Source organism: Pisolithus orientalis (assembly GCF_024613125.1).
Source record: "Pisolithus orientalis strain OTSU chromosome Unknown F5J12scaffold_101, whole genome shotgun sequence".
NCBI lineage: Eukaryota > Fungi > Basidiomycota > Agaricomycetes > Boletales > Pisolithaceae > Pisolithus > Pisolithus orientalis.
This window is the reverse complement of record NW_026260882.1, coordinates 58,022-85,752: the sequence shown is the minus strand read 5'-3', so window position 1 is coordinate 85,752 and position 27,731 is coordinate 58,022. Positions and strand designations below refer to the sequence as shown.

Here is a 27,731-nt window from a genome sequence, read left to right as displayed (position 1 = left end):
GAGATTTCAATGTATCATTTCAATGTACCGGCTGGTACCATGGCACCGCGCTGCGAGGGCGTGCGATTGATCCGCTTCATGTGCGTCCTTCTAACACCGTAAACTGAGGATTTTACGGATAAACATTGATGGATGGATGATGGATACGGTTGAAACTGCTATGCGGATATGATTTCTCTATACGCGGAGATGAGACGATACGTCGGTTCAGGTATGTGCCACGGAGCGCGCTCATGCCTCCAAAGGAATTCTTGGGTTGACGGTCCCCAGTGCTTGGCATTCCTCTCGCTTGTGATTAGGCAAGGCGGCGGATGCAGCCATGCATACCGAGTGGTAGGTTCGCGAGCACCATGGCGACATGACGCACCTTGTCCCCCTCCCACCACACAACTGAACCACGCCTTGTGTATTGGTCCCTTTCTGTCAACTCGGGCGGGTTTTCCGAATGCGCTGTCTATTTCCGACTCACCTACATTCGTATTGCAACAGTGACTGTATGCTTTAATGGAAGGACCGTTCCCAGAACAACATCGTGCAGCTCTATATTCCAGCGTCATGGTCATTGCTGCCTTCCAGATCGTCCATGCTAACTACTTATCACGGAAGAAGCCCAACTATAGTTGCTGCATGGTTTGCTCAGCCGACTTTACTATCCTAGTTCAATAGTTCACGAGCACCACAGCAATATGGGGGGGGCCATCCGAGCTACTTACCGTGGCCAACTGCAAGTGAGGAAGCTGAGCGTCGCATCACAGAATGCCATGAACGAGTTCGCAGTCCGTGAAACTAGACACACTGATAGGTATTCGATTCTTGCTTGACAAGACCCTATAACCGTCTGCCACTATAACTACATACTTCCTAGCATTTGCAGCTATTCCACCAGCTAGCTGGGTCCTGTGCATACAGCTTGACTACTTCAGCCTGAGGCCACCTAAAAATGTCCACCGATTTCGTTTGGTCTTCAGCGTTGAGGATCTGCTTGACGAGATCCTCAAAGACTTCGGTCACACCTGCCGAGGTCTTGGCGCTTGCTTCACGAAAAAGCGCACCGTTACGGGAGGCAAACAGTTCCCCGTCAAAGGTAGATACCTGCCGGGAATGTTCCTGTTTGCGGAAAAGCTACGTGTCAGTGACACACAACTACATCACGAGGGCTAGTGGCGAAAGAAGGAACGTGGCAGCGGAATATGAAAAGCTGGTAGACACACCTGGTCTAATTTGTTCCCTACGATCATCTTGGGTGTGGTGGATGGAACGTGTTGATCGATTTCAGCAAGCCAACCTGCCAACGCATCGAACGATGTTTTGTCAGTAATGTCGTACACTGGTCCATTTCGAACAAAGTCACCGTCAGGATGTAAGACTGGGGACATGTCGCATTGACCGTACCGAGTATAACACCCTGCGCACCCCTGTAGAATGGCGCCGTGATCACCCGGAACTTCTCCATTCCTGCGGTGTCCTGTTACATAATGGGGCACGACAAAATGATATGAAGAGGCGAAGCGTCTCACTCTAACATGCTGAAAATGACGGGGAGGAATGCTCACCCATATGCCGAGTTTCACCTTTCGCCCATCAACTTCCATGGTTTGAAACTATGTCAAATGTGAGGATCAACTCCCTTTATTCTCGCCAATGTGGCCACTGGCTGTTGCCACCCAACAAATTACGTGAGATGTACGGGGTATAGGACATACCACACGAAGTCCTCTGTGTTTCGTGCGCGAGAGGGGACTCACTTGGAGGTCAACGCCGTAAGTCGCAGCAACCTTTTCGAATGACCATTGTCTGTCAAAGAAGCGCTTATAGAGACAGGTCTTGCCAACGGACATATCGCCAATGAGGATTATCTTTAATTGCAGAGGCGATTGTGTCATGGTAGAGTCGTTTTCACTGTAAGTGAAGGGATGCCTTGTCTGTGGAATGGATAGTACAGAGGGTGTAGGATGTCGATTCGCAAGGTGAGGCATTGAAGCCCACGCTTTGCTTTCTCCATATGGTTGGTACGCGTGCAGGGTCAAAATTCAACGTGCCCTCCCATACATGGTCGACTCTCACCTGATGAGAAACGAGAGTCTTCGTGCAAGTGATCCGGTTTTGAGATCTGATCAGTCTAGTGGAGTCATCATTGAACCGTCTCAGTGGGCGAAGTTCAGGGAATGCGAAAAGGCCCGGTGGTCTGGAGGAGACGTTGTACTACGCACCCGTGTACTGATGACGCACGCCAGACGCCATCCAATCTCTTCATCGTATGTACCGATGCTTCGGTGCTCAGTCTTACCCGGACTACGGCGGTGTTGCCGCCGGTTATGCTAGGTTTGGGTCGTCGTCGAAACACAATTGATGATTTGGGTTGACTGGCTTACTTTCCTGACGTTCCTGCGGTGAAGAGTTGTCAGTGTACTCGTTAATGTCTGGTACAGTATCATCTTGTCATCGTAAGCAAATTTATTAGATTCATATTGTGGTGTCTTTCATTTGCATTTGACATCTGCTACACCCCTTCCCCTACCACAAGTCCTCATACCCAGCAGCGACGACTCCGGTCATTTCACCTCGTTGGGTGCTCCGCTGCCAAGGCCCATCGATACGATAGTCGTTCAGAAAATGTTTTTGCTTACTATGCCTTTGAACCAGATATCCCTTCTCGGGAACGTCACTGCCATTTGTACCGACTGATGTTACGGCACCATGCTGTGAGAGCTTCATGTGCAGCCTTCCAACGAGGATTTCATGGATCAGCGTTGATGACAGGATGGTGAATATGCTTGAAAGGTATGGTTGAAAAGTACTGCTGTGCGGATAATGTCTTCATTCGCGGAGGTGAGATGGGACGAAGGTTTGGGTATGGGCCGTTCATGCCTGCAAAGGAATTCTTTGGCTGACGGTGCCCAGTACTTGGCATCTCTCTCACTTGTTATTAGGCCGGGCAACGGATGCAGCCATACATACCAGAACAGTAGGTTTGCGAGCACCGAGGCGACGTGCAGCACCTTGTGCCAGTGGATTCTGTTCTCTCCTCCATCAGTAAAGCTAAGCATTCAAAAACCTGGGTTTTCAAGTGCTTAATGTTCGCCAGTGTTTGCCGAGCATTCAAAAACTGTCTAATGTGCATGCTGTAATTTGGCTGAATTTAGAGCTAGTTCAGAAACCTCGGGTAAGTTGCAATTAGTTCCTTCAATGCTTGTACATGTTTTTCCACTGGGGCAGTTTGCATAGTGAGTTTGAATTGAGTTTGAAACATGTCCTGTGATGGATTACAATGATCTGGATCAGCTTAGACTTGCCTGGGTATTGGCTGCCACTGTTGTTGCCCTCGTATCCTAGTACACTCTGGATTCACTAACTCACTTGATGCCTAATAAGACTAGTGCTCCCACTCCACAAGTTCATTGGAACCATGAAGAAACTGCTGCTCTTGTAAGGTTCCTGCACAACAACTGGCATGAGGCAGGCAATAATGGGAACTTCAAGATGGCTACATATCAAGCTGCTGCCCTGCATATTGCCAACTATCGCACAGATGGACCTCCTAAGAACTATCAAGTGGTGAGAAACAAGTGGACTGGCTATGTAAGTCAGCATTGTAAACTGCTTGTGATTTTTACTGATCTTCTGTCATAGATTCAAAATATATCATGATATTGAGTACTATTGAGCACAACCATCTGGAGCCCACTGGGACAACAAGAAGGGGGCTAATATTCAGGGTCAGCATGCTGAGCAGGTGTTCAAGGATTTTGTGGAGGTATTTTTATTTTTATTTTTTAACCCCATGGCTTGATGAACTGACAATTACTCTTAGAGTCACCCCCTCATTCGCCAGTTCAAAACGAGTGGATGGGATTTATATCCCTACATTGCAGATATCATACCCCATGGTGGTGCCTGTGGGGCCAATGCCTTTAGTCCAGATAGTTCCAATGCCACTGCTGACAGCCTAGACAATGGAGATGGTGGAGTGCCAACCATTCAACTAACCACTTCCACTTCAGTGCCTTCTGAATCTGCACCCTCCTCCACTCCCACACCCATTGAACCCATATCCACTTCAGTGCCTGCTGATTCTGTGCCAGCACTTCCCCTAGTCCTGCCTGGGTCAGATGACGACCATTTCCCATTTTTCAACGATCTGCCATCTACCATCAACCCATCTGACATTTCTATCCCACCATCCAGTGCTTTGCTGTCTAGTGGGAAGTGTTACACCTGCATCAGGGGTCTTTCCTTTTTTGACTTGCTGTGGTCACATGCATCACATGCCTCATCATGTCTCTCATAATTGTCGCCATCCTAGGGGTTCATATGCTGTGAGGCTCCTTTGGATCTCCCACTGTCAAGGTATTTCCAATACCTGTTGAGACCATGCCTCCCACTTGATCTGGTATTCCACCACCCTCTCTGATGGATGACATGTCTACTTCTTGTTCTGTTGACTTGTCTCTGACTTGTTTATATTGCTCATATGTTGTACTATAGCTCTGGTGTCTGGCTCCTTGCTGTGCATTGATTGCACAGCTGGTATAGCCTTTGTTCCCTTGTCCACCCCCATCATATGACACTGTATGACTCCCTTCGACTTATCTATTTGTCTGATTGTTTTGTTGATTACTGTGGATACATGTCATGACTGATATGGCACTCATACTTAGGGGTATATAAACCCATGTACTTTACTCTGTATCCTCAGTTTTTCAATAGCTTGCAACTCAGCTAACTTCCTTCTCTTTTGTCCTTGTTCCCTCCTCCATGTGATCTCAGAAGAACTCACCAGAAGGAGTGAACCTCTGCTGGACCTCAGAGATAACTGAGCCATAGGGGTTATGACACATTCAGCCTGTAGACTCCCCCTTGTGTGCTTCGTGCCTATTCCATTTGAAGAAGTCACCATGCTCAGGCATAACAAAATCAAAAAACTCCACACAGCTTTCAGGACTCGTTGATCTCTTTGTGAAAGTCTACTCATCCCTGGTTACTGAACTTCAACAAACCAACTTCTACTCACACTAGGCTCCCTACACATAAAGACTGACCTGCCTTTGTCTCATTATTTGGCAGCAAGATCAAAAAGCACCCCTCCACCCTTAATCAAACCCACTGCTCTACAGGCAGCCACTAGGCTTTAATAGATCACCTCCCTAGAGTCAGTGCTCATGTCTCCCTATGTGTAAAGTCACTCACACACCAACAACACCCTCTACACTGACAGGTTTCTTTTGAGAAATAAATCCTCCCTCAGCCTTTGTTGTCACTATCTGTTAAAGTGTCTAATCTGCAGAAATTGAAGCCCCCTGTCCCTCCTTGTCCTAATCTGCTTGGGCTTGGCAGAAACCCACCACTACTGCCCATCCTGCTAGGAAGACTTGGTCCTTCAGTTACCACAACAAATCCCTGGTTATCTTATCTATCCTGGTTTAGGGATTTGGAAGTCATGCTTAGTTCAGAAGAAGATGATGATCAGAAGTCCAATACTTTGTTCAGATCAGTCCTCAAAGAAGAACAAGAAGCTCACAATCAAGAAGAAATGTCCATGATGATTGGTCACAGAGATTCAGTTCCTGAAATGCCCCCAAGGACCATTTCGGAAGAGGAACTGAGACAGAGGTTGGAAGAACAAAGAGTCACAATGGTGGAGGAGCTCTGCCAGGCTATGCATGCAACTGCAAGTGACCTGTTCCCAACAGGTATGCCTACTGACTTGGCTTTGTGAGAATGGTATCGTAGGAACTTCAGAAAGGCTGTACCCCCAGAGCTGTCTGCTGGTGATAGCAGTAAGGGGAAAGCCAAAGCTGATGAGGATGATTACTATGGCTCAAGCCACTCACCCAATGGAGGTCAGGAGTTTAAGGTCAGGCATCCTGGAGAATATGATGGAAGCCACAATGGGCTTCAGACCTGGATTATGCAGGTCGAAGGTTGCTTGAACCTGAACAAGCACGTTTACAACACAGAGTCCCTCAAGATTTTGTTTGCACTCATGTACATGACCAAGGACACTGCTGTGTTGTTCACTGAGAACTATCAAAATGAAAACAAGATGCTCAATGGTACAATCTATTATACCAACACCTTTCAAAGGTTCGTTGAAAGGCTAAAGGCAACTTTCGAGTTGGGAGATCAGACTGCCCTTGCTATCTTGTGTCTCTTGGACATCCAACAAGGCAAACAAGAACTTGAGGTGTACATTGCCAAGTTTATGGGGCTTGTTAACAAGGCTCAACTCAAGGAAGAATCATGTGAAGCAGGGATCTTCTTCAGGAAAGGCTTGCAAAAAGAATACTGCAACTGGGTTCTTAATTCTGGACGTGCCCCTTCCATGGTTATTGAGTGGATACAGTGTGTGGGAGAAGCCTGAACTGCAATTGCAATGAAGCATATCCTAGAAGGGAAGGAATCTTGGTATGAATGCAAATTCATTCATTACCATGGAGGTTCCCAAGATCCTGATGTGATGGAGGTTGACAAATGTAAATGGAACATCAGATGTTCCAGTTCAGAAATTAAGTGCTTCAATTGTGGAGCCGAAGGTCACATCAAGTGTGACTGTAAAGTCAAGGTCAAAACTCAACTGTCCAATGTCTGCATCATCCTCTTGGAGGATGGCACAAAGACTGCCTATGTTGGAGATCATGAAGCAAATGTGGAGGAATGGAAGTTGTTGGGTTTTTAAAGGGGAATAATGAATCTCCTGCATCAGTCAGTCCCATTTCAATTTTGTCTGCTAAATGTACTTCTATAGATGATGAATCGAATATGTGAATTCATTCCCCTCTCAGGTTAGTCATACTACCAGACTACAAGGCAGGAATATGGGCCTGTATTGACTCAGGTGCTGAAGTCTCCCTCATCTCAGAGAAGATGGTCCAGAAACTTAGGATCCTGACTTATTGGGTGGAAAAGAAGTTCAAGATGACCTTGTTCACTGGAAAGGATGAAGAGTGGATTACTCATAAGGTGACCCTGAAGATGGAGATCAAGGAGCACATTATTTGGGTCAAGTGTTATGTGGGCCCTCTCATTGGAAAAGAACATGTCCTTCTTGGGATGCCATTCCTCAAGGAGTTCAAACCAAGAATGAACTGGGAAACCAGCAAAATTACATGCTGGGACAATGGGTATGTATATCCTGAAGAATCTGACTATTTTGTCAAACAGGTAGTGCCGGTTGGCACAGACAGTACAAAGGAACCTTCTGGTCTGTCCCTGGAAGTGGTAAAACAGGGCTCAGGTGAAACCTCTGAGGTAAAAATTAATAAAACTACTTTGTCCACAGAACTCGAGGCTGCCTTGGCTGTGAACAAAAGGGAAGTTAAGCTTCTGGAAACTTACAGGGAGTTTGCCAAGGTGTTTGCAGAAAATGACATACCACTCCTGGCTCATTGGGCAGGATTAGATCACAAGATTAGACTCCATGAAGACTTCAAGCCAAAGAAAGCCATGGTATACCCTATGTCCCCTGATGAACTTAAAGTTTTAGATGAGTTCTTGGACAAAAACTTAAAATGCAAGAAGATTCAACTGTCAACCTCTCCTCAAGCAGTGCCAGTGTTCTTCATTGCAAAGAAGGGTGGAAAGAAGCAGTTAATTCAAGACTACCGCTACCTAAATTCATTCACCATCCCAGATGCACACCCACTGCCAAATGCTCAGGCTCTCTTTGATGAGCTGGTTGAATCCAAGTACTATGCCAAGTTTGACATTTGCTGGGGTTTTACCAACCTCTGAGTAAAAGAAGGAGATGAGTGGAGAGGAGCATTTATCATGCCAAGAGGGCTGTTCAAGCCCATAGTAATGTTCTTTGGACAATGCAACTCACCTCCCTCTTTCCAGCAGTATATGGATAAAACCTTTGAATCTCAACATGGAAAACAGGTAGGTTACATGGATGATGTTGTGATCCATGCCAACACCAAGGAAGAACTCTGAACCCATGTTTGCAAGTTTTTGAAGATCTGCAACAAGGAAGGTTTATGTCTCAAGATCAGCAAGTGTGTCTTTGAGGCTGAAGAAATAGAATTCCTTGGAATGATTATTGGAAAGGGGTGTATGGAGACTTTGCTGACAAAGATTGACGCCATCAGTACCTGGGAAGCCCCTGACAATCTTACCAGGCTTTGCAGATTCCTCAGATTCTGTAACTTCTACCAAAAGTTCATCCCTTCCTTCTCAAGCATTGCCAGACCCCTCCATGACCTTACAAAGAAAGGGGTTTCTTACCAGTGGACTCTGGAACACAATGCCACATTTGAAAGGTTAAAGTCTTTGTTATGCTCCTCTCCAGTCCTCACTATCCTGGACTTCTTGAAGCCCTTCGTGCTCTTTACAGATGCTTTGAAACTTGGAACTGGTGTGGTACTTGCCCAAAAAGGAGCTGACAATGAGTGGCATCCATGCTCCTACCTCTCGCAGTCCATGGTAGGTGCTGAACAATGCTATCAGGTCTATGACCATGAGATGCTCGCTGTCATCTGTGCACTCAAGGCCTTCCGCCCCTATTTTCTTTCCCCCATCAAGCTGACTGTGGTCTTTACTGACCACAAGAACTTGGAGTACTATTGTGAGCTGCAACAGCTCACCCCTCATCAAGCCTGTTGGGCTGCTACTATCCAGTCCTACCCTATCCAGTTCTCCTGGTAGGCTGGTCGCCTACAGGTCCTGGCCAACACTCTTTCTCGAAAAGGCACCCTGGAGGAGCCTGCCCCAGTGGCCACAGTCCTTCCCCCAGACCTTTGGCTTTCAGAGGGGGTGGGTTCCCAAATTTGCCTTGTTTCACCCTCGTTTTCAATTATGAAAATACAAAAACAACTAAAAATCAACCATCTCACTTGCATTGGATGCCTACCTGCCCAGATAGAGCGCTCCAAATCCAACTCAAAGCCATATTCTTGCCCACTTGAGGAAAAATCAAAGGAGAATAGGCTGCCTGATGCTCACCCTTTGAGGAAACCTGTAAAAGGAGTGTGGGGAGTTTACACTATATCTGTGGACTTGTACAAGCACATCAAGAATGATACACCAAAGGACTCAACAGGCCTGGAACCCAAGGATAATGTCATGATCACAAAAGATGGAACAAAATGGTTCAGAACTATGTGTCTGTACATTCCCCCCAAAGATTGTTGCCACTGTATGTGCTCATATCATGATCATGAGTCAGCAGGACACCCTGGACAGAAGGTGATATTTGCAAAGATGCGAAAGGAAGTCTGGTGGGAAGGTATGGGAAAGGATATATGAGCATATGTGGCAGGTTGTCCAATGTGTCAGACCACCAAGGTCGTGACTCACCTGCTGACACCACCCATTGTCCCACATGACATGCCCAAGACCATGTTTCCATTCCAACAAATCTCTATGGATCTCATCATGGATCTCCCAGTATTGGGAGAACAAAAGTATGACTCTATTCTCACAGTTGTTGATCAGGGGCTGTCCAAGGCCGCCCTGTTTGTTCTGTGTCATAAAACAATTGATTCTGTCAGGGTTGCCCAACTCTTCCATCAGTTCATTTATTCCCATTTCAGTGTTCCTGAATTGGTGATCTTGGATTGAGGACCACAGTTCACTTCGTCCTTTACAAAGGAACTTTACAAGGCTATAGGGGTAACTCCTAAACTTTCAACAGGTTACCACCTGCAAACTAATGGAGAAAGCAGATGAGTTAACCAAGAAGTGGAGGGATATCTTCAGCTGTACTGCACCAAAGTGCCAAACTTGTGGGCAGCCAAACTCCTGTCCACAGAGTTTGCCCACAACTCCCAGATCCATTCTGTTCATCGAATGACTCCATTTTCACTCCTGTTGGGCTATGACCCATCCCCCTATCCTGAGGTTTGGCTTACTGCAGTCCCCTCAGTTGACAAAAGGTTAGAAAGCCTGGCCTCAAACTGCGATGTCACCATTCTTGCACACAAGAAAGCACAGGATCTGATGTGTTTGCACTCAAAAGGGTCTTATGTGCCACCCAAGGTAGGAGATCAGGTCCTCCTGGATACTGGGCATCTTTGCATCAAGGACCAGTGCAACAAGATTGCACCCCAATGTCTCGGGCCCTTCAAGGTGACTCAGGCTGTCTCTCCAGTGGCATTCCAATTGGAACTTCTGCCAACCTGGAAGGTTCACCCTGTGTTCCATGCCTCTCAGATCTTCCCCTTTGCTGAAAATGATACTTATGGTGCTGCAGGTGCAGCACCACTACTGGAACTGGTTGATGATGAAATTGAATGGGAGGTCAAGTCAATAATCAATCACAAAGTTGATGGGCACAGAGGTAAACAAAGATATTTGGTCAAGTGGAAAGGGTTCCCTCATTTGTCAAATACTTGGGAACCTGAAGAACATATAAAGGACCATGCTTCAGAAGCCCTCTCTCAGTACAAACTCACTTGTCACCTTCAAAATTAAATGGACTCCCCTCACTCAGTCAACATGGAAAATGACCTCCCCCTTGCAGAATCCCTTTATGACCCCGCTGCTGACAGAGATGACCTCCTCATACCCCCCATCACTGTCTATGCCCCAGCCTCACCTCCAATGACCACCACCAGCTTTTCTGACTCCTACCCCTTGTCCCCAGTCTCACAGCTGTGTGCGACATCACCCCCTCTTGCCTGCCCTCTCCAACTGTGTCCACATGTGGGTTTCTCAGTCAAGAGGGTCCCCATCCCCAAGGCCAGAGTCCCTGTCAGTGGGGACAGTAACTGACAGGGACAGGGAAAAGGTACAGTGTGGGTTGATGATGACCCTGATAACTGAACAGCCATGGCCAGTCCCTCAAATGCTCCCAAACCTGCCAACATTCACACCACCTTCACTACCTACTCCAATGTGGCTCAACACACTGCCCTTGATCTCCCCACCTCAGCAGCCCTTGCCCAGGATGACAAGCAGTGATTACCAATTGCAGCAAGTGATTACCTGGACATTGTTAGGGCACTTGATGTCTTCCACGATGGGGACAACATTGATGGGTGCTCACCAGAACAGGTAAAATATTTTTGGTTGCTGTCTGAAATCTACAGAGCAACAGACATGATCAATGCTGCCATCTCAAAGATATGCACCTGAAAGTTGACTGGAACTGCACCCCTGTCAGAGGTAATAATGATTAATATGTTAGAGCGGAGCTTGTCAGGGCTTCTGGAAGCCATAACCAGTGGTGCCTATCACCACCTTCTCCAACAACAGATCAGTGAGTTTCTCACCCTGCCTGCTTCTTGTCTTCTTGATTGGATTTTCCCAAAACAAGAGGAACCATTGGTTTCCCATGAGGAGGAAGAAGAGAAGAAGGTGGAACAAAAGAAGGTTGATGACTGGAGGGCTCTTGAGTTAGGATGGGTCAACTCCAGTGATTTGTATAAAGAGGTTGGTGCCCACCTCAGTACTGGGACTTACAACTCCACTTGGGAGGTCTTGCTGCAGGACGCATCATGAGCTGGTATCCATAAGAACTATCACAATGCTGTCCATGCTGCTGACCCTCTCCCTGTGGCTCCCTTCATCCCCATGCCTCTTGACCAGCTTCACTTTTACCTCAGAGGGCAGTCCCTGGTCCCTGCCAACCACATCCTTTATCAACATGCATGTTTCCAGTGTCATTACTTGGGACATTGGTCTTGCTGCAATGGACATGGCTCCCACTTTACTCCAGCCCTCAAGGAACCACTGTCTCCATTGCCACAGTCGCCCATCTCTTCATGCACTTGTTCCCATGTCTATACTACTCACCAACCCCTTTCCTCCCACCCTGCTAACACATCTGGCTCATCCTCAAGGGTCTGAGGACCTTAGAGGGGGGGTGATGTTATGCCCATGTCAGGGGTCTTTCCTTTTTTGACTCACCATGGTCATGTGTGTCACGTGCCTCATCATGTCTCTCATAATTGTCACCATCCTAGGGGTTCATATGCTGCAAGGCTCCTTCAGATCTCCTGCTGTCAAGGTATTTCCAATACCTGTCGAGACCGTGCCTCCTGCTTGATCCAGTATTCCACTGCCCTCTCTGATGGATGACATGTCTACTTCTTGTTCCATTGACTCATCTCTGACTCATTTATATTGCTCATATGTTGTACTATAGCTCCAGTGTCTGGCTCCTTGCTGTACATTGATTGCACAGCCAGTATAGCCTTTGTTCCCTTGTCCACCCCCATCATATGACACCATATGACTCCCTTTGACTTATCTATTTGTCTGATTGTTTTGTTGATTACTGCAGATATGCATCTCATCACAACTGATATGGTACTCATACTTAGGGGTATATAAACCCACATACTTTACTCTGTATCCTCAGTTTTTCAATAGCTTGCAACTCAGCTAACTTCCTTCTCTTTTGTCCTTGTTCCCTCCTCCATGCGATCTCAGAAGAACTCACCAGAAGGAGTGAACCTCTGCTGGACCTCAGAGATAACTGAGCCATAGGGGTTATGACACGTTTGGCCTGCAGACTCCCCCTTGCATGCTTCATGCCTATTTCATTTGAAGAAGTCACTGTGCTCAGGCATAACAAGAAGCAGTCTCACACTGACATGCTTGGTGATGACAAGGTTTCAACTACCATGTCCATTTTCCCATATGCCAATGCAAGTGACATTTCTGCTACTGCTCCTGCCTCCAACAAATGTGCCAACCTCTCTGCTGCTTTAGACTATGCAAAAAGCTCCCATTCCCATCATTCTCGCAATCCTCCACCTCTGCCTTCACTTGCGATATCAAACCCTATTGCAGTAGACCTACAAGGCTCAATCAACTTCCTCACTTCATCAATCAACACATCAATGACATCTGCCATCAATAAAGCATTGACAATGAGGGCACAAGTGATTCATTTACTGGACAATCAAGACCAAGATTTCCCCAGTCCCATCAAAGCATTCATCCGATTGTTGATCATGCAGAATCTTGGCTTTGCTGATGTATACTTGAGGACAGCAAAGAAGGAAGATCATTTGGCACTTGCTGAACTGGAGTATAAGATGAAACTTGGGGTTGGTAGTTCTCAGACCAGTACACAGTAAAAAATATTATAGGTCACACATGAGAGATCCAAAAGTGTATGTATATTGCATGGAATGGGAACAAATGAACTATGCATCTACAACATTGATACATTGCTCATACTGCTACCAGTGTTAGTGGAGTCATCAGAGCTATAGTTGTCACTACCTGAGGGCAATTGCCCAAGATCCTGCAATTGAATGATTTCCTGATAATCATCCCACATATGTTGAGTGATCTGGTCATGGACAGTGTGTGCCACTTTGAGCTGACCTACATTGGGATTATCTTCATTGGCTCTGCCCTCATCCACCGATCCCCCAGGCCCTTCTGCACCTTGCTCATCTATGTGGATATCCTGTCCTGGCATTGGACCTTCTTTGGCATCATGAGTATGGATGAAGTTGTGCAGTGCACAGAGTGCTGAGGGGATTTGGCCTTGGATGTTGATGTTGTACTCAGGGCTTAGTAGTAAGATGCAAAAACAACACTTGAGGACACCAAATATTCACTCAATGACATTGTGTGCAGATGAGTGCTGGAGGTTGAACAACTCTTCTTTGTTCCTGGGTCTTGTCAGTTCAGCAGGACAATAAGATGGATAATTCAAAGAAAATTACCTTAAATGTGCTTGGTGCCACTCTGCAAGGTGGTAGCAAGTCACCCAGTATGGGACTAGAATTTCTGGGTGCAGGGGGAATCCAGCATCTGCAAGGAGAAACTTTCCTGTTGGGATGTCAAGCCCTTTCATACATGCATCCTGGTATACACATGCATCAGTAGCCAAACCCTCCCAACCAGTCAATGAGTATGTAAACATCAGCTGGAAATCACAAGCAAACAAGCAGTTCTGTGATATGGAGCCTTTGTGGTTTCGGTACACCACCCAGTCCTCTGATGCCAGAGTGGCATGGATATAGCTCCCATCCAATGCACCAATTGCATCCTTGAAATACAGCCAAAATCTTTTATCTCCCCTAATCTTTGGCTGAATATCATCAGCACTAGGCATCTTGACATATGTGGAATAGAAGGGTGACAACAATAGGATGAAGAGTACCTTGCAAAAGTACCTGATCAAGGAGGTTAGAAAAGTATCAGGAAACTAAGGGTGATGACATACCAAGATATGGTCTCACTTGACTGTTGAAAATGTTCACCGATGTGCCTGATAGTCAGACCCATCACACTCATATAGAGGAAAATAGCTAGTTGTTCTTCAAGCAAAATGAATCAAGAGTTGCCATGACCAATCTGGCAAAGCTCCTCCACAAGTCATGCAAAGACATCAGCATGAACACCAAGTTTGCATCAGATTTGTTCTGGATGACCTGCAAGGAGCTCAATAAGCCATTCCTCACTGGTTAGTGCTGACATGTGGTAAGGCTCCAGAATCCTTTGGATTGGCATAGATTGCACTTCAGTATGACCAATCATGCAGAGGATGATATTGACAACAAGAGCAATATGGCGCAGCAAGTGTTGGCAGTGAATCTCCTCATGATCACCACCAATATTGATGTCATCCATCTCGCATACAGGAGGAAATGTTTCAAACTCAATTCAAACTCACTATGTGAACTGCCCCAGTGGAAAAACATGTACAAGCATTGAAGGAACTAATTGCAACTTACCCAAGGTTTCCGAACTAGCTCTTACTGATGTCTGACCACACAACTGAATCATGATGTACTTTCGCATGTTGGTTCTTTTCTCCTGTTTCCACACAGGCCTAGGCAAACTAAAGGAAGAACCGTTCCCGACAATCGTCGTGCATCCCTATATTCCAACATCATGGCTATCGTTGACCTCCACGTCGTCAATGTTGACTGCTTACGTGTCACGGAAGAAGTTCAACTGGCTGCTTCATGATCCGTGCGCAGCTGACTTTCTAGATGACTACCGCAGGTTATATCACTCCCTCTCACCGTTAACAACACCTGTTCATACTTGTGCAAGCTGGCAACCTTACTATTGCAAAGTGAAGCAACCGCACAAAAAGGGACTTCATCGTAGAGAAGTTCACGAGCACCACAGCATGATTGTGGGCGGGGCCCATCAATGCTACTTATTGTGGCTCAGTGCAAGTGAGGAAGTTAGCCGTCACTTGAATGTTTCAGGTACCCCTATGGCATCAGCCATCACAGAACGAAACCACATGCTACGAATGGGCTCGTAATCCGCGACTTGTGTGACAAGATCCTATAACAGTCGGCCACTAAAAACTATGTGCACCCCTAACACTTGCATTTATCCCGCTGCTCACGTATGGGCTTGTCCTTTGCAAACAGCTTGATTATTTTATTCTAGGGCCCAGTTCTAGAAATGTTCACGGATTTCGTGCGGTCTACAGCCTCGAGTATCTTCTTGACGAGATCCTCCAAATTCGGTCACACCTACTGAAGTCATGGTGCCTGCTTCACGAAGGAGGCCACCGTTTCGAGCGGCAAACGGTTCGCCCTCAGAGGTAGACACCTGCCATCAGCCATCACAACAGGAACTACAAGTTACGAACGGCCTCGTAACCGGTGAAACTAGATGAGATGTTGGTACACTAGGGATTTCATATCGTGGATTCTTGTTTGACAAGATCCTATGTCTGCCAGCCACTAAAAACTACATAGATACATAGATACATACGTCCTAACACTTGCATTTATCCCGCCAGTTATGTTTGGGACGGTCTTTTGCAAGCAGCTTGAGTATGCCATCCTGGGGCCACGTTCTAAAAACGTCCACAGATTTCGTGCGATCGTCGGCCTCGAGTATCTTTTTGACGAGATCCTCAAAGATTTCGGTCACATTTACAGAAGTCTTAGCGCTTGCTTCACGAAAGAGGGCACCGTTTTGAGCGGCAAATGATTCCCCGTCAGAGGTAGATACTTTTCGGGAATATTCCTGGGTGTGGAAAAGCTATGTGTCAATAATACATAGTTTCATCACGATGGCTAAACTGAGGAATAGTAGCGGAAGAAGGAGGTTGGGGGAGGAATAGGAAAAGCCGGAGGCGCACCTGGTCTAACTTGTTCCCCACAATCATCTTGGGTATCGTGGATGGAACGTGGTCATCGAGTTCGGTAAGCCAACCCGGCAACGCATCGAACGATGCTCTATCCGTGATGTCGTACACTTTAGTCAATTTTGAATCGGGCTGGTCAGGGTGTAAGGTTTGGGACACATCGAATAGACCGCACCGAGTACAACACCATGTGCCCTTCTGTAGAATGGTGCCGTGATCACCCTGAATCGTTCCATTCCTGCTGTGTCCTGTTGCATAGGGAACGACAAAAGATACGGTGAAGGGGCCAAGCCTCTCAGTCAAACATGTTTCGGTAGTTCAAAAGATCGGGGAAGAATGCTCACCCATATACCGAGTTTCACCTGCCGCCCATCAACTTCCATGTTTTGAAACTATGTCAGATGTGAGGATCAGCTCACTTTAGTCTCCTTGTCAATGTGGCCACTGGCTGACCAATGGAACACACAAGATGTGCGTGTATGGGACATACTACACATGTCTTCTGTGTTTCGTGCGTGAGAGGGAACTCACATGGAGGTCCACGCCGTAGGTCGCAGAAACGCTGTCGATTGACCATTGTTTATCAAGGAAGCGCTTATAGAGACAGGTCTTGCCAACGGACATATCACCAATGAGGATTATCTTCAATTCCAGAGGTCGCGACTGTGCCATGGCAGAGTTGGTTGCACTGGAAGTGAAGGGATGCTTGGGCTGTAGAATGGAAGGAAAGCCCACGCCTCGCTATCTCCATATGGTTCGTATGTAGAAAACGTGTGCAGGTTCAAATCCAACGTGCCCTCCGCATACATGATCGACTCATGATATGTACTGGTACACACCTGGCGAGAAGAGGAAATTGTCTTGCACGGCTAGATTAGGGGATTCTGTGATACCCAGTCAATCCATCCAGTCGTTCCGCCCGCACTTCGTGTACGGTGACGTAAGTGATCCGGTTTTTGATATCTGTAATGGTCAGTCTACCGTTATAGTGGTACTTGCGACGACTGTTCGCCTTCAACGATTAGCTTGTCATTGAACTGGCTCACTGTGCAGCGTTCACAGAATGCGAAAAGACCAACTGGAGTGAGACGTTATACTATGTGCCCGTGTACTAACGGTGTACGCCAGGTTTGGGTCGAGGTTATGGATGATCTGGGCTGGCTGGTTTACTTCTCTGAAGTCTCCGCGGTGAAGAGTTGTCAGTGTACCTTTGATGTTTGATGCAGTCCAAGTGTCATCTTGTCATCGTATCAAAGTCAGTAGATTGTCTTCGTGCTCAGCGAAGCAGCCACACTCCTGACACTCCTTCCCTTCCTTACCACATAAGCCCTCATACCCCCAGATGGCCCCAGTAACCACGACCCCACTCGTCCCAACATTACGTGTCCACGTCAAGCTCCTCCTGACGAGCAGGAGTAATCTTCTACCGCGATTCTCAGGCGAGCAGTGGATACTGGCACCCGAAGACGAGGCGACTGCGACCATGATTTCAGGGTGAGTCTTTTCTTTGGACGAGCGATTGTATCATGTAGCAACTGCCACGCCTAGTCCTACATAATCACTATACTGGGGGCCACCCAGTCCGAGGAAAAGTGCTCTTACGCACTTCCCGCCAGGGGTGTGTGGGATTCCGTAAACTAGTCCTGGTTGAGGTCCATGTTACTTTGGTGGGCGTCTTGTTTCACGTGCAATGTACTAAGTGGCGAGTTACGGGTAGTCGGTTGTGTTTGGAGGTTAGTCTCCCTTTCTTTCCGTCTTCTCTGTTGGCTGACGTGCGTTTCCTTCGTTGGGCTCCACGCCTCACCATGTATGTCTCCTACAATATACAACGCGTATCTTCCCACATGGCATGATACATAATGCAGCAGGACAAGAACGTTTTCGGACGGTTTCGTCGTTCTATTGTAGGGGCACTCAGAGTGTCATACTCGGTTTGTCGGCACCCGGACCCCCTTTTCTTCCCGTCTTGGCTTGTTCACGCGGTTCCTGTCGTTGATTCTGTCCCTTTCCGAGTATCTCACGGATCAACATCGATGAATTGATGCGGGTATGCTTGGGAGCTGTGGTCGAAGCTGCTATGTGTTGGCCAGGAACTCGCTTCCTTCTGTGAATGACAATAGATTATTACATTTGCTGACGGTGTCTCAACACGATGGGATGAGGGTTTACGTATGTGTGTGCCATGGAGCGTCCGCAAATCAATTCCTGTGTTGATTGTGCACAGCACTCGGGATCCCTCTCACCTGTTATTAGGCCAGGCCGCTGATGAGGCCGTACATACCGGAACGGCAGGTTCGCGAGCACCGCGACAACATGTCACACATTACATCAATGGATGCTGTCCCCCTCTAACCACACAAATGAATCACGCCAAGCTTTTTGTATGTTGGTTCTGGGTACGTGTCGCAACAATGACTGTAGGGGCCCATCCGAGTTACTTACTGTGGCCTGATGCCAGCGAGGAAGCCTGACATCACTTAAAACCTGTCAGTTATCCATGCCATCGGCCATCACAGTTTACAAGCCACGAACGGCCTCGTACCTGGCGAAGCTAGATGAAAAATTGATACACTGGGGATTTCATATGGTAGATTCTTGTTTGACAAGATCCTATATCTACCGGCAACTAAGAACTACAAACATACATACTTGCTAACACTTGCATTTATCCCACCAGTTACGTTTGGGTTGGTCTGTTGCAACCAGCTTGATGATTTCATCCTGGGGCCACGTTCTATAAATGACCATGGACTTCATGAGATCGTCGGCCTCGCGCATCTTTTTGACGAGATCCTCAAAGACCTCGGTCACATTCATAGAAGTCTTGGCGCTTGCTTCACGAAAGAGGGCACCGATTTGGGCGGCATATGATTCCCCATCAGACGTAGGGACCTTCCGGTCAACCTCCTAGTTTGGAAAAGTTAAATGTCAAAGATGCGCAGCCAAACTGAGGGGGTCGTGGCGAAAGGTGGTGGAATGAGAAATGACGCTCGAGACACACCTGGTCTAACTTGTTCCCAACGATTATCTTGGGTGTCGTAGATGGAGCGTGGCGATTGGTGTCGGCAAGCCAACCTGGCAATGCATCGAACAATGTTCTGTCAGAAATGCTGTACACTAGCCCATTTCGAATCGGAATGATCAGGGTGTAACACTGGGGACATGTCGCATCGACCGTACCGAGTATAACACCCTGTGCACCCCTATAGAATGCCGGCAAGATTGCTCGGAACTTTTCCATTCCCGCTGTGTCCTGTTACATAGGGAACGATAAACAGTATGAAGGAGCGAAGAGCGTCTCACTCAACCACGTTGAGAATGACGAGGAACAATGCTCACCCATATGCAAAGCTTCACCTTGCGTCCATCAACTTCCATGTTCTGAGCCTACGTCAAACAGGAGGATCAGTCCGCTTTATTCTCCTGGTCAGTGTGGCCGCTGGCCACCCAATGAAACACACGAGACGTGCGGGGTATGCTACATATACCACAAGTCCCATGTCTTTCATGCGTGAGAGGGACACTCACACGGAAGTCCACACCGTAGTTCGCAGCAACGCCGTCAACTGACCAGTCCATGTCAAGGAAGCGGTGAAGGAGACATGTCTTGCCGATGGACGAGCTGCCGATAAGGACCATCTTGAATTGTGGAGGACACGACTGTGCCATGGTAGAATTTTTTGCAATGGAACCGAAGGGACGCTTTGTCTGTGGAATGGATAGAACAGATGGCATGATAAGGACATCGAAGTTCGCCAGATGAGGCAGGCCCCACAGCCTCGCATCCATCATATGGTTGGTGCGTAGAAAACGTGTAGAGTACTCCAATCCAACACGCCCCCCACATCCACGATCGATTCATGATATGTACTGGCACATACGCAAGTTGTATGTAATATCCAGTTCTGAGATCTGACTGCGATGAAAGTTCGCCTTCAATGATCTCGATCAGTCATTGAACCGACTCATTGTAGTGTTCCCCGAATAGACCCACTGGAATGAGACGTTGTGCTATGCACCTGTGTAGTATGTATTAGTGCATTCCAGACGCATCCAATCTCAGCTGGCACGGACCCTGTAACACAAATCATATGTACAGATGTTCAGTGCTCAATCCATGAACCACAACGGCGTTGCTGGCTATGCCAGGTTGAGTTGTCAAAAGATACATAGGCCCTGAGTTTTTTTGTGGTGAAAAGTTGTCAGTGTACTGTTGTTGTCTGGTAGTGTCATCGTGTCGTCGTAGCAAATTTATTAGATTGTTGCGGTGTCTTTTGATTTGACGTATTCAGCGAGGCAGCCACACCCCATACTCGCACTCCTTCCCTTCCCTCCCCTACCACGAGTCGTCATACCCACAGATGACGGCCCCAGTAACGACGACACCAGTCGCCTCATCATCACCCGTCAACGTCAAGCTCCTCCTGATTGGCAATGCATCTGTGGGCAAGAGTAGTCTTCTGTTGCGATTCTCAGACGAGCAGTGGATACCCGAGGACGAGGCGACTGCAACTATCGGAGTGGATTTCAGGGTGGGTCTTGTTTTGTAGGGTTATTTTGTAGGTAGTGATACTGGAGACTCCCTCGAGAGTCCCAGCGTATCCGACAAGTTGTTTAGCGCCCCAGCTGCACACGGGCGACGAGATTCATATGTGCGACGGCTTCGCGCTAACGACTCTTTTCCTCACGTAGGTTCACAAGATGGAAGTGAATGGCCGAAAGGTCAAACTCAGTATATGGGTCAGTTTATCTTTCTTTCTGGCTTGCCCGTTGACTGACGGGGCGTTTCCTTCGTTGAACTTGGGCTGTGTGCTTCATCATGCGCTCGTCTTTACGGCGTACACCACATTGATCTTCCCGCCCATATGTAACGTGGCGCATGATGTGCCACAGGACACAGCAGGACAAGAACGTTTTCGGACGATTACGTCGTCCTATTATAGGGGTGCTCAGGGCATCATAGTTGGTACGTCGGTACCCCCTTCTTCTCGTCTTGACTTATTCACGTGTCTCCCGTCTCCCGTCATCTGGTTTTCGCTGTTGAATTTCTCGGTCCAATCCACGGGCAGTATACGACGTCGCGAATAGAGAAACGTATGATGCGTTGCCCAAATGGTTCACGGAGATCGATACGTATGTCTCGTCATTGGTGCCGAAGATCATCGTTGGCAATAAACTAGACAAGGTCATTCTTCATTTCTTTCTCCCGCCATTTCCATTTCCTTCGTTTCGCTCTCATTAGTCGTGTTCCACGTTATCTTTGCACCTTACATGCATACGGTGGTACGGACGAGCATATCTAACATAACCCGACCAACAGGAACACTCCCGCCAGGTATCTACCTCTGAAGGGCAGGCGTTCGCTACTCGGAAAGAATGTCTCTTCCTAGAAGCAAGCGCCAAAACTTCTGTTGGTGTACGCGAGGTTTTCGAGGATCTTGTGAAACGGATACTCGAGACACCAGAGTTGTGGGCACCTGTGACACCTGAGTCTGGGGGTGGGAAACGTAGAGATGGGGAAGATGGGATGCCGGGGACGATAGATTTGAATGGGCGGTCGGCACAAGAAGACGATGGGGGGGTTGGGTGTGCGTGTTAGTTGCAGTTGGAGAAGAGCATTCTGAGAGAGTGGGATGGGGCTACTAATATTGGAGGCAATTTTGGAATACCCCGTCGACCCTCACAAGTTACTCCTGGATTTGAATGCATGAGCTAGGTAATTTTGCATGGAATATACAATAGCTGCACGTCTATTCATTGCTCAAGGTTTGGGGCAGTACATATTCTGATGATCTGGACTCAGGGTGCTGACATTTCTGCCAAGAATGGTGCAATAGCTGCACCGAGTATGGCTCCCGAGATAAGAGGATTGGTGTGTTGCAACCTTGAGATAAGAAGATACAAAGCATTGGCAACATGGTCAAGGAGAGGAGTGCACATGAGAGACATGCTCATGGTCAAATTCTAAGGGTACAGTCTATTGCTGTCTCCTTCCACACCTGAAGTCACTGGTATATAAAGTTATACCTTGACAACAAATGTGGGATAGCAGATAACTGTTATGCTGATGACTTGTATTGCATCATGAATTGAGTGCAATGTAGCACAAGCACATAATGGCACAAGAAGTGATGCATTATTTAACTTCACTAGCAGTGGTACACTAGTCTTGGCCAACCAAAGTCATACTGTCAAGTCTGCATAGGTACAGTGAGCAGAGCTAAGGGTGGTTGCAAAGTAGATTTTGAATGGGGAACTAGTATGATACATGTGGGTTTATATACATATGTAGAGTACTATGCAACAAACATTTGAAAACATAAAGATGAAGGAACAAAATTTCATATGGTGATGTGTGCATGACATAATATAAACAACAACATTAGAAGAGCTACATCAACAAAGGCACAACCCCCAAAAGCAGGGCAAAGAATGGTGCTGGCACCTGGAGGTCACATGGGGAGACACCAATGCCACAATTTGCAGCTTATAATATCAGATGTAAAGTACTATATGACAAACATTTGAAAACATTCAAACACACACTCAAGTTCCTGCTATGGTATCATCAAGTCACATGGAGTTGCTGTGCAGCAGCTACACCCATACAACTGAGTCTCCACAGCAGAGGGGACTGGGGGCAAACATATGATGAGGAAAGGGTGAGCACATATATGTACAGGGGTAGATGTGCAACTGGGTTACACATGTCATGTGACTGTGTGGATCAGGGCTACCAGTGGATCACAGGAGGAAGGGCAAATGGGCATAGCCTGGCTATAGTACAATGTAGGGTAAACAGGGGTAAGACACAGAAGGAAACATATGGAATGCAAGTCCAACTGTGTAGACAGTGGCTTGCAGTGGAAAGGGATGTCACTACAGTGAGGGACAAAAGTGTTGCAATGTTTGTGAGGTGTGACTTGCTGCTGATGTAGCTTGGGCTGTTCTGTACAGATGATCATGATACCTATACCATTGGCAAGGGGTGACTCTAAGCTTTCCAGAGCACTAAGGTTCAGTCCAAACAAAGCAATACATGCTGAGATACACCCTATTCTTTCCAAAAAGTGCATTGCAATGCTTTTGGCCCTGACTGGTGAAATAGTGAAAAGTGACCTTTTGATGGGATTAAGGGCATGAAGGATGGGAAAATATGATTACATAATAAACCACATGGTCTTCCAGATGATTTGTCAGCATGTAAACAATGACAAACATTGGACTTGTACCATTAACCCTTCCTCTTTTACCACAATTCATGAAATCATCTCTCTAGCTCACATGGTCATTTTCTCAAGGAATTCTTATCAAATACTGGTGGCCACCACAGTACCATCAGTATAACATGCTCTCAGAGCCATCAGTCCCTTAAAAAACCTGCTGTCAGTCATTCCCTGGACTGTTTCCCCCCCATGCCTGATGTGTTCTGGGACTAATCAGTACTTGGAAGGCTGAAAATGTCATGGAGGTCAATCTGGCACTTCAGCACATGATGGACAAACTAATCCCCTCTCAACCAATGCATTTCTGGCACAGGGACACTGGTATGGAAGTTAGGGCAAGATAAAATCCTCTTTATCCCTGGGTGTCATCAGGAGGATATGCTACTGAACTGCCATGGAGCAGAATCCTGTGCTTCCATATGGCCCTGAATATTGCCTTTGGTCATGTGTGACTGAATAACCCTTCCCCAGTCATCCAAAGTTCAGATCAGAGCAAGATCTAGTGAACCCTCTTAGGGTGCTTGGAGCACAAGGAGGTTTTGTCTCCCCCCAACCCCCATACCAGTGTCCCTGTGCCAGAAATGCATTGGTTGAGAGGGGATTAGTTTGTCCATCATGTGCTGAAGTGCCAGATTGACCTCCATGACATTTTCAGCCTTCCAAGTACTGATTAGTCCCAGAACACATCAGGCATGGGGGGGAAACAGTCCAGGGAATGACTGACAGCAGGTTTTTTAAGGGACTGATGGCTCTGAGAGCATGTTATACTGATGGTACTGTGGTGGCCACCAGTATTTGATAAGAATTCCTTGAGAAAATGACCATGTGAGCTAGAGAGATGATTTCATGAATTGTGGTAAAAGAGGAAGGGTTAATGGTACAAGTCCAATGTTTGTCATTGTTTACATGCTGACAAATCATCTGGAAGACCATGTGGTTTATTATGTAATCATATTTTCCCATCCTTCATGCCCTTAATCCCATCAAAAGGTCACTTTTCACTATTTCACCAGTCAGGGCCAAAAGCATTGCAATGCACTTTTTGGAAAGAATAGGGTGTATCTCAGCATGTATTGCTTTGTTTGGACTGAACCTTAGTGCTCTGGAAAGCTTAGAGTCACCCCTTGCCAATGGTATAGGTATCATGATCATCTGTACAGAACAGCCCAAGCTACATCAGCAGCAAGTCACACCTCACAAACATTGCAACACTTTTGTCCCTCACTGTATAAGGCAGTGGTGGGCATGAGTGGTATGGGAACAATGTGAGTGCAGTCACTGTGGAAACAGGATTTTAATCAGGTGCAGTGATAGTTGGGCAATAGGCTGTAGTCATACTATATCCTAAGAGTAGTAAATGTTAACAATATGTCTGAGAATCATTGTGAGGTGTTCTCATTTTGAAGTGTAATCTGGTTGGATTCACAAACTTATCATCATGACAATTCCAACATCCATCAACTATATTCTAAGCAGATTACACTGTGATTATAGGATATGTACATGAGTTGCATCATATAAATCACATTGATCCTTGCTGTCTTCACTCGCACTATTCAGAATAATAAGATCAGATTATGTTCAGAGTGCCTACTACATGGTGCACTTTAAAAATGGTTGCTGTCAAGATCACACAACACCCCTGACTTCCTCTTAGGGCAGAGTAGGAGTGGGTTGGGCTGCAGAGTACAGCAGTCAAAGTCCAAAGTGAATCTGACCACTGGGTGGCGAGATATGCAACAAACAGTGAGTGGAGGAGTATGGAGGAAAGTTGTGGAGGCAGAGGTCAGAGTCAGAGGTCAGAGGTCAGAGGTCAGATGAGAGGGCATCTCAGCTAGTGTGCTGCCCCCTTGTGCAAGCTCAGCCCTCATATTTCAGAGGTAGAGCAGACTCAGAGAGAGTGGAGATGAAACTCTGGAGGGAACTCAGAGGGAGTTGGAAGTGGGGACTTTATTCAATATTCATACTGATTACATCAGAGTACTACATGGCCTTATATATGATGTAGGTCGAGGGCAGTGCAGTGTAGAATGCAAACCAATAAGTGTATAACAGGTTAGCAGTCCCTCCAACACAAGGGATAGAGGATAGGGATGATGGGGACCTTAACTGAGACAAGGAAACCACTACAATGAGGGAGAGAGGATAAATACTGAAGGAGTGGAAGAATGGAGAAAAACTGACACAAGGGCAGAACCCTATCTAGAATGCAGGGCCACAAGTCCAACAGCCCACTGAGCTGACCAAGGCCTTGGAGGAGGCACAGATGAAGCTCTGGCCTCCATGTGACCAGCCTGAGGGTGGAGTTGAGCAGAGCTGGTTGGAATATGGACAGGGGACCTCAGAGAGGTGTGGAGATGTGTTGGAAGGGTCAGAGGAGTGCAGGAATGCATTGGAAGAGGGTGGAGTGGGTGTTAGGGGCTTATTCCAATGTCATGGTCATGACAGTCACCCCCCCTGGGTGCTGCCCTTGCTTGCTGCTCCCCCAGCCTCCTCATCTGAATCCAGCACATATGAATGTGTTTTCCATGCCATAGACAGATGTACTCTCAGCCATGTCTGAGTGGGCATGTGTTGGGGCACTCTAGCATCCTCCCAGGTCATCCAGATGATCTGTTTGCACCTCCTAGTCAAAGCAACTGACCATCAGTGAATATGAGCAGGCACACACTGGAGCATTCTCACATCCTCCCCAGCCATCCAGATGATCCATTTGCAACCAGTACTCCTGCTCAACAGAATGACTGACCACTGGTCAGTATGGATTTCCTGTCTGAATAGCCACACACCTTGCCTTACATCTGTAGCATTTCACACCCTCATTTTCCTTCCAGCATCAGTTCCATGATGTGGAGACAACCAGTCCCATTGATCCACATGAAGCCCCTTATCCCTATCTAGGAGGGAGTCAGCCCAACCAACCAATCAGCTATAAGCCTTACCAGGGGAATGGAAATGGACATGAATGTACTATGCCAGTCTGTTCCAGTAGGTCTGTTCATAGCCAGTTGATTACCCATGGACATGGTGAGGCTTTTGTGCAAGACCATTCCCATATGTACACCCCAAATTGTTCTAGAAGTGGGTCTTTTGTGCCAGACCTGCATGGTTATGATTGTGAGCCAATGCATGGCCATGAATGCAAGCCTATGCACAGCTTGCAAGTGACAGTTGTGCAGATAATGGTTGATATCAGAAACCTTACTGAAGGGAAGATGCATCTTGAAGAAGGACATACCAGGCTGAGGGAAGACAACACAGTGACTTCTTGCCTTGATGCTCTTGAACAGAGCTTTGCAGAACTTCAAGAGAAAGGTGAAGTCACCCTGAAGCAAGTCTCATCAAGGACAAGCTCCAATGATCATATGGCTGTAAAGGTATGTCAGTATGCCATGCTACTTGTTGGATGTGTTCACCAGACATTCTTATTTCCCATTACAAGTCTATTATCCAGCTGCTGTTCTGCCAACTATGTGGAATTGACTGTAGCCATAGCAAGAAAGTTTGTGTGGCAGTGCTAGCTGCTGTCAAACCTCTTGATAGTGGAGAACCCTTGGAACTTACTGCTGAAGGGGTTGAGATTTGGCACCCCAATTGGCTTGGGTAGGTGGATGACAAGCTAAATGCTAAATTCATTGAAGAGGTCACCGAGCATGTCTATAACAATGAAAAGATAAGGGCTTGCCTTCATAACACTACCCCTACTCCCCAGACAGCACACTGCAACCCTGGTAAATACATACAATCAAGTATCAAAATAGCCTCCTTGAACATGAAAGGCCACTTCCACAATGGAAATGATAAGTGGCTCCATGTCAACCAGCAGATGAGAGACAATCAAATAGCAATTCTAGCTCTACAAGAAACTCACCTGAGTACAACCCAAGCTGACTCTCTGAACAACCTTTTCACTGGCACATTACTCATGATTGCTAGCATAGACCCTAACCACCCATCTGTGAAAGGTGTCACAATTGCCATTAACAAGCATTTGGTGAAAACAAATGACATCAACATCCATGAGATAGTACCTGGAAGAGCAATTCTACTATCAATGCCCTGGTACCAACAAGAACAGTTTAACCTACTCAATGTGTACACTCCCAACAATCCATCTGAAAACCAAAGCTTCTGGGAAATGATACATGATAGCCTTCTGAACCTACCCCAACCAGACATCCTCCTGGGGGACTTCAACATCATGGAGGATTCCATAGATAGACTTCTGGCCCACCCAGATTATGCCAATGCTGTTAACTCCCTCAGAGCCCTCAAATCTCATCTTAATCTGCAAGATGGATGGTGCCAAACCAACCCTTCTGACATAGCCTTCACATATGCCCAGTCTGCTAGACAAGGAGGAAGAGCCTCTCACATTGACCATATCTACACCCTTGAGAGTGTAATCCCCTTCTGCAAAGAATGGTTAATAACCCCCTCTGCTGTGCACACCAACCATGAGATGGTCTCAGTCCATGGGA

At 46.9% G+C, this 27,731-nt stretch overlaps 5 protein-coding genes across 5 annotated transcripts; 2 read left to right on the top strand and 3 right to left on the bottom strand.

The window, feature by feature from the left end:
- Nucleotides 1-756: 756 nt before the first annotated feature.
- F5J12DRAFT_869298 (GTP-binding protein yptV3) lies at nucleotides 757-2,318 on the bottom strand. Its single transcript, XM_051747102.1, has 7 exons — nucleotides 2,211-2,318; nucleotides 2,065-2,119; nucleotides 1,746-1,992; nucleotides 1,554-1,601; nucleotides 1,393-1,465; nucleotides 1,212-1,327; nucleotides 757-1,107 (listed from the first exon to the last, which is right to left on the bottom strand). The coding sequence occupies exons 3-7, from the start codon at nucleotides 1,974-1,976 to the stop codon at nucleotides 862-864; spliced, it is 714 nt and encodes a 237-aa protein (XP_051594379.1). The 5' UTR covers nucleotides 1,977-1,992; nucleotides 2,065-2,119; nucleotides 2,211-2,318; the 3' UTR covers nucleotides 757-861.
- Nucleotides 2,319-14,622: 12,304 nt separating this feature from the next.
- Nucleotides 14,623-15,549, top strand: F5J12DRAFT_869282 (uncharacterized protein). Its single transcript, XM_051747101.1, has one exon. The coding sequence runs from the start codon at nucleotides 14,690-14,692 to the stop codon at nucleotides 15,182-15,184; it is 495 nt and encodes a 164-aa protein (XP_051594378.1). The 5' UTR covers nucleotides 14,623-14,689; the 3' UTR covers nucleotides 15,185-15,549.
- F5J12DRAFT_869281 (ras family-domain-containing protein) lies at nucleotides 15,550-16,787 on the bottom strand. The gene is made up of 6 exons (XM_051747100.1): nucleotides 16,647-16,787; nucleotides 16,478-16,586; nucleotides 16,369-16,416; nucleotides 16,200-16,272; nucleotides 16,019-16,134; nucleotides 15,550-15,903 (listed from the first exon to the last, which is right to left on the bottom strand). The coding sequence occupies exons 3-6, from the start codon at nucleotides 16,405-16,407 to the stop codon at nucleotides 15,649-15,651; spliced, it is 483 nt and encodes a 160-aa protein (XP_051594377.1). The 5' UTR covers nucleotides 16,408-16,416; nucleotides 16,478-16,586; nucleotides 16,647-16,787; the 3' UTR covers nucleotides 15,550-15,648.
- Nucleotides 16,788-18,676: 1,889 nt separating this feature from the next.
- F5J12DRAFT_898901 (P-loop containing nucleoside triphosphate hydrolase protein) lies at nucleotides 18,677-19,693 on the bottom strand (the record flags this gene model as incomplete). Its single annotated transcript, XM_051748141.1, has 5 exons — nucleotides 18,677-18,931; nucleotides 19,026-19,141; nucleotides 19,205-19,277; nucleotides 19,364-19,411; nucleotides 19,553-19,693. The coding sequence occupies 5 exons, from the start codon at nucleotides 19,691-19,693 to the stop codon at nucleotides 18,677-18,679; spliced, it is 633 nt and encodes a 210-aa protein (XP_051594376.1).
- Nucleotides 19,694-20,313: 620 nt separating this feature from the next.
- Nucleotides 20,314-21,761, top strand: F5J12DRAFT_869258 (ras-domain-containing protein). The gene is made up of 5 exons (XM_051747099.1): nucleotides 20,314-20,556; nucleotides 20,717-20,764; nucleotides 20,918-20,990; nucleotides 21,094-21,209; nucleotides 21,345-21,761. The coding sequence occupies exons 1-5, from the start codon at nucleotides 20,386-20,388 to the stop codon at nucleotides 21,621-21,623; spliced, it is 687 nt and encodes a 228-aa protein (XP_051594375.1). The 5' UTR covers nucleotides 20,314-20,385; the 3' UTR covers nucleotides 21,624-21,761.
- Nucleotides 21,762-27,731: the final 5,970 nt, after the last annotated feature.

Coding starts and splice junctions, on each gene's coding strand:
- F5J12DRAFT_869258 (XM_051747099.1), top strand. CDS start 20,386: ATGACGGCCCCAGTAACGACGACACCAGTCGCCTCATCATCACCCGTC. Junction 20,765..20,917: donor AGGTCAAACTCAGTATATGG/GTCAGTTTATCT, acceptor GATGTGCCACAG/GACACAGCAGGACAAGAACG. Junction 21,210..21,344: donor TTGGCAATAAACTAGACAAG/GTCATTCTTCAT, acceptor CCCGACCAACAG/GAACACTCCCGCCAGGTATC.
- F5J12DRAFT_869298 (XM_051747102.1), bottom strand. CDS start 1,976: ATGCCTCACCTTGCGAATCGACATCCTACACCCTCTGTACTATCCATT. Junction 1,602..1,745: donor CTTACGGCGTTGACCTCCAA/GTGAGTCCCCTC, acceptor CATTTGACATAG/TTTCAAACCATGGAAGTTGA. Junction 1,328..1,392: donor TGCGCAGGGTGTTATACTCG/GTACGGTCAATG, acceptor GAAATGGACCAG/TGTACGACATTACTGACAAA.
- F5J12DRAFT_869282 (XM_051747101.1), top strand. CDS start 14,690: ATGATGTACTTTCGCATGTTGGTTCTTTTCTCCTGTTTCCACACAGGC.
- F5J12DRAFT_869281 (XM_051747100.1), bottom strand. CDS start 16,407: ATGGAAGTTGATGGGCGGCAGGTGAAACTCGGTATATGG. Junction 16,273..16,368: donor AGGTGAAACTCGGTATATGG/GTGAGCATTCTT, acceptor CCTATGCAACAG/GACACAGCAGGAATGGAACG. Junction 16,135..16,199: donor GGCACATGGTGTTGTACTCG/GTGCGGTCTATT, acceptor AATTGACTAAAG/TGTACGACATCACGGATAGA.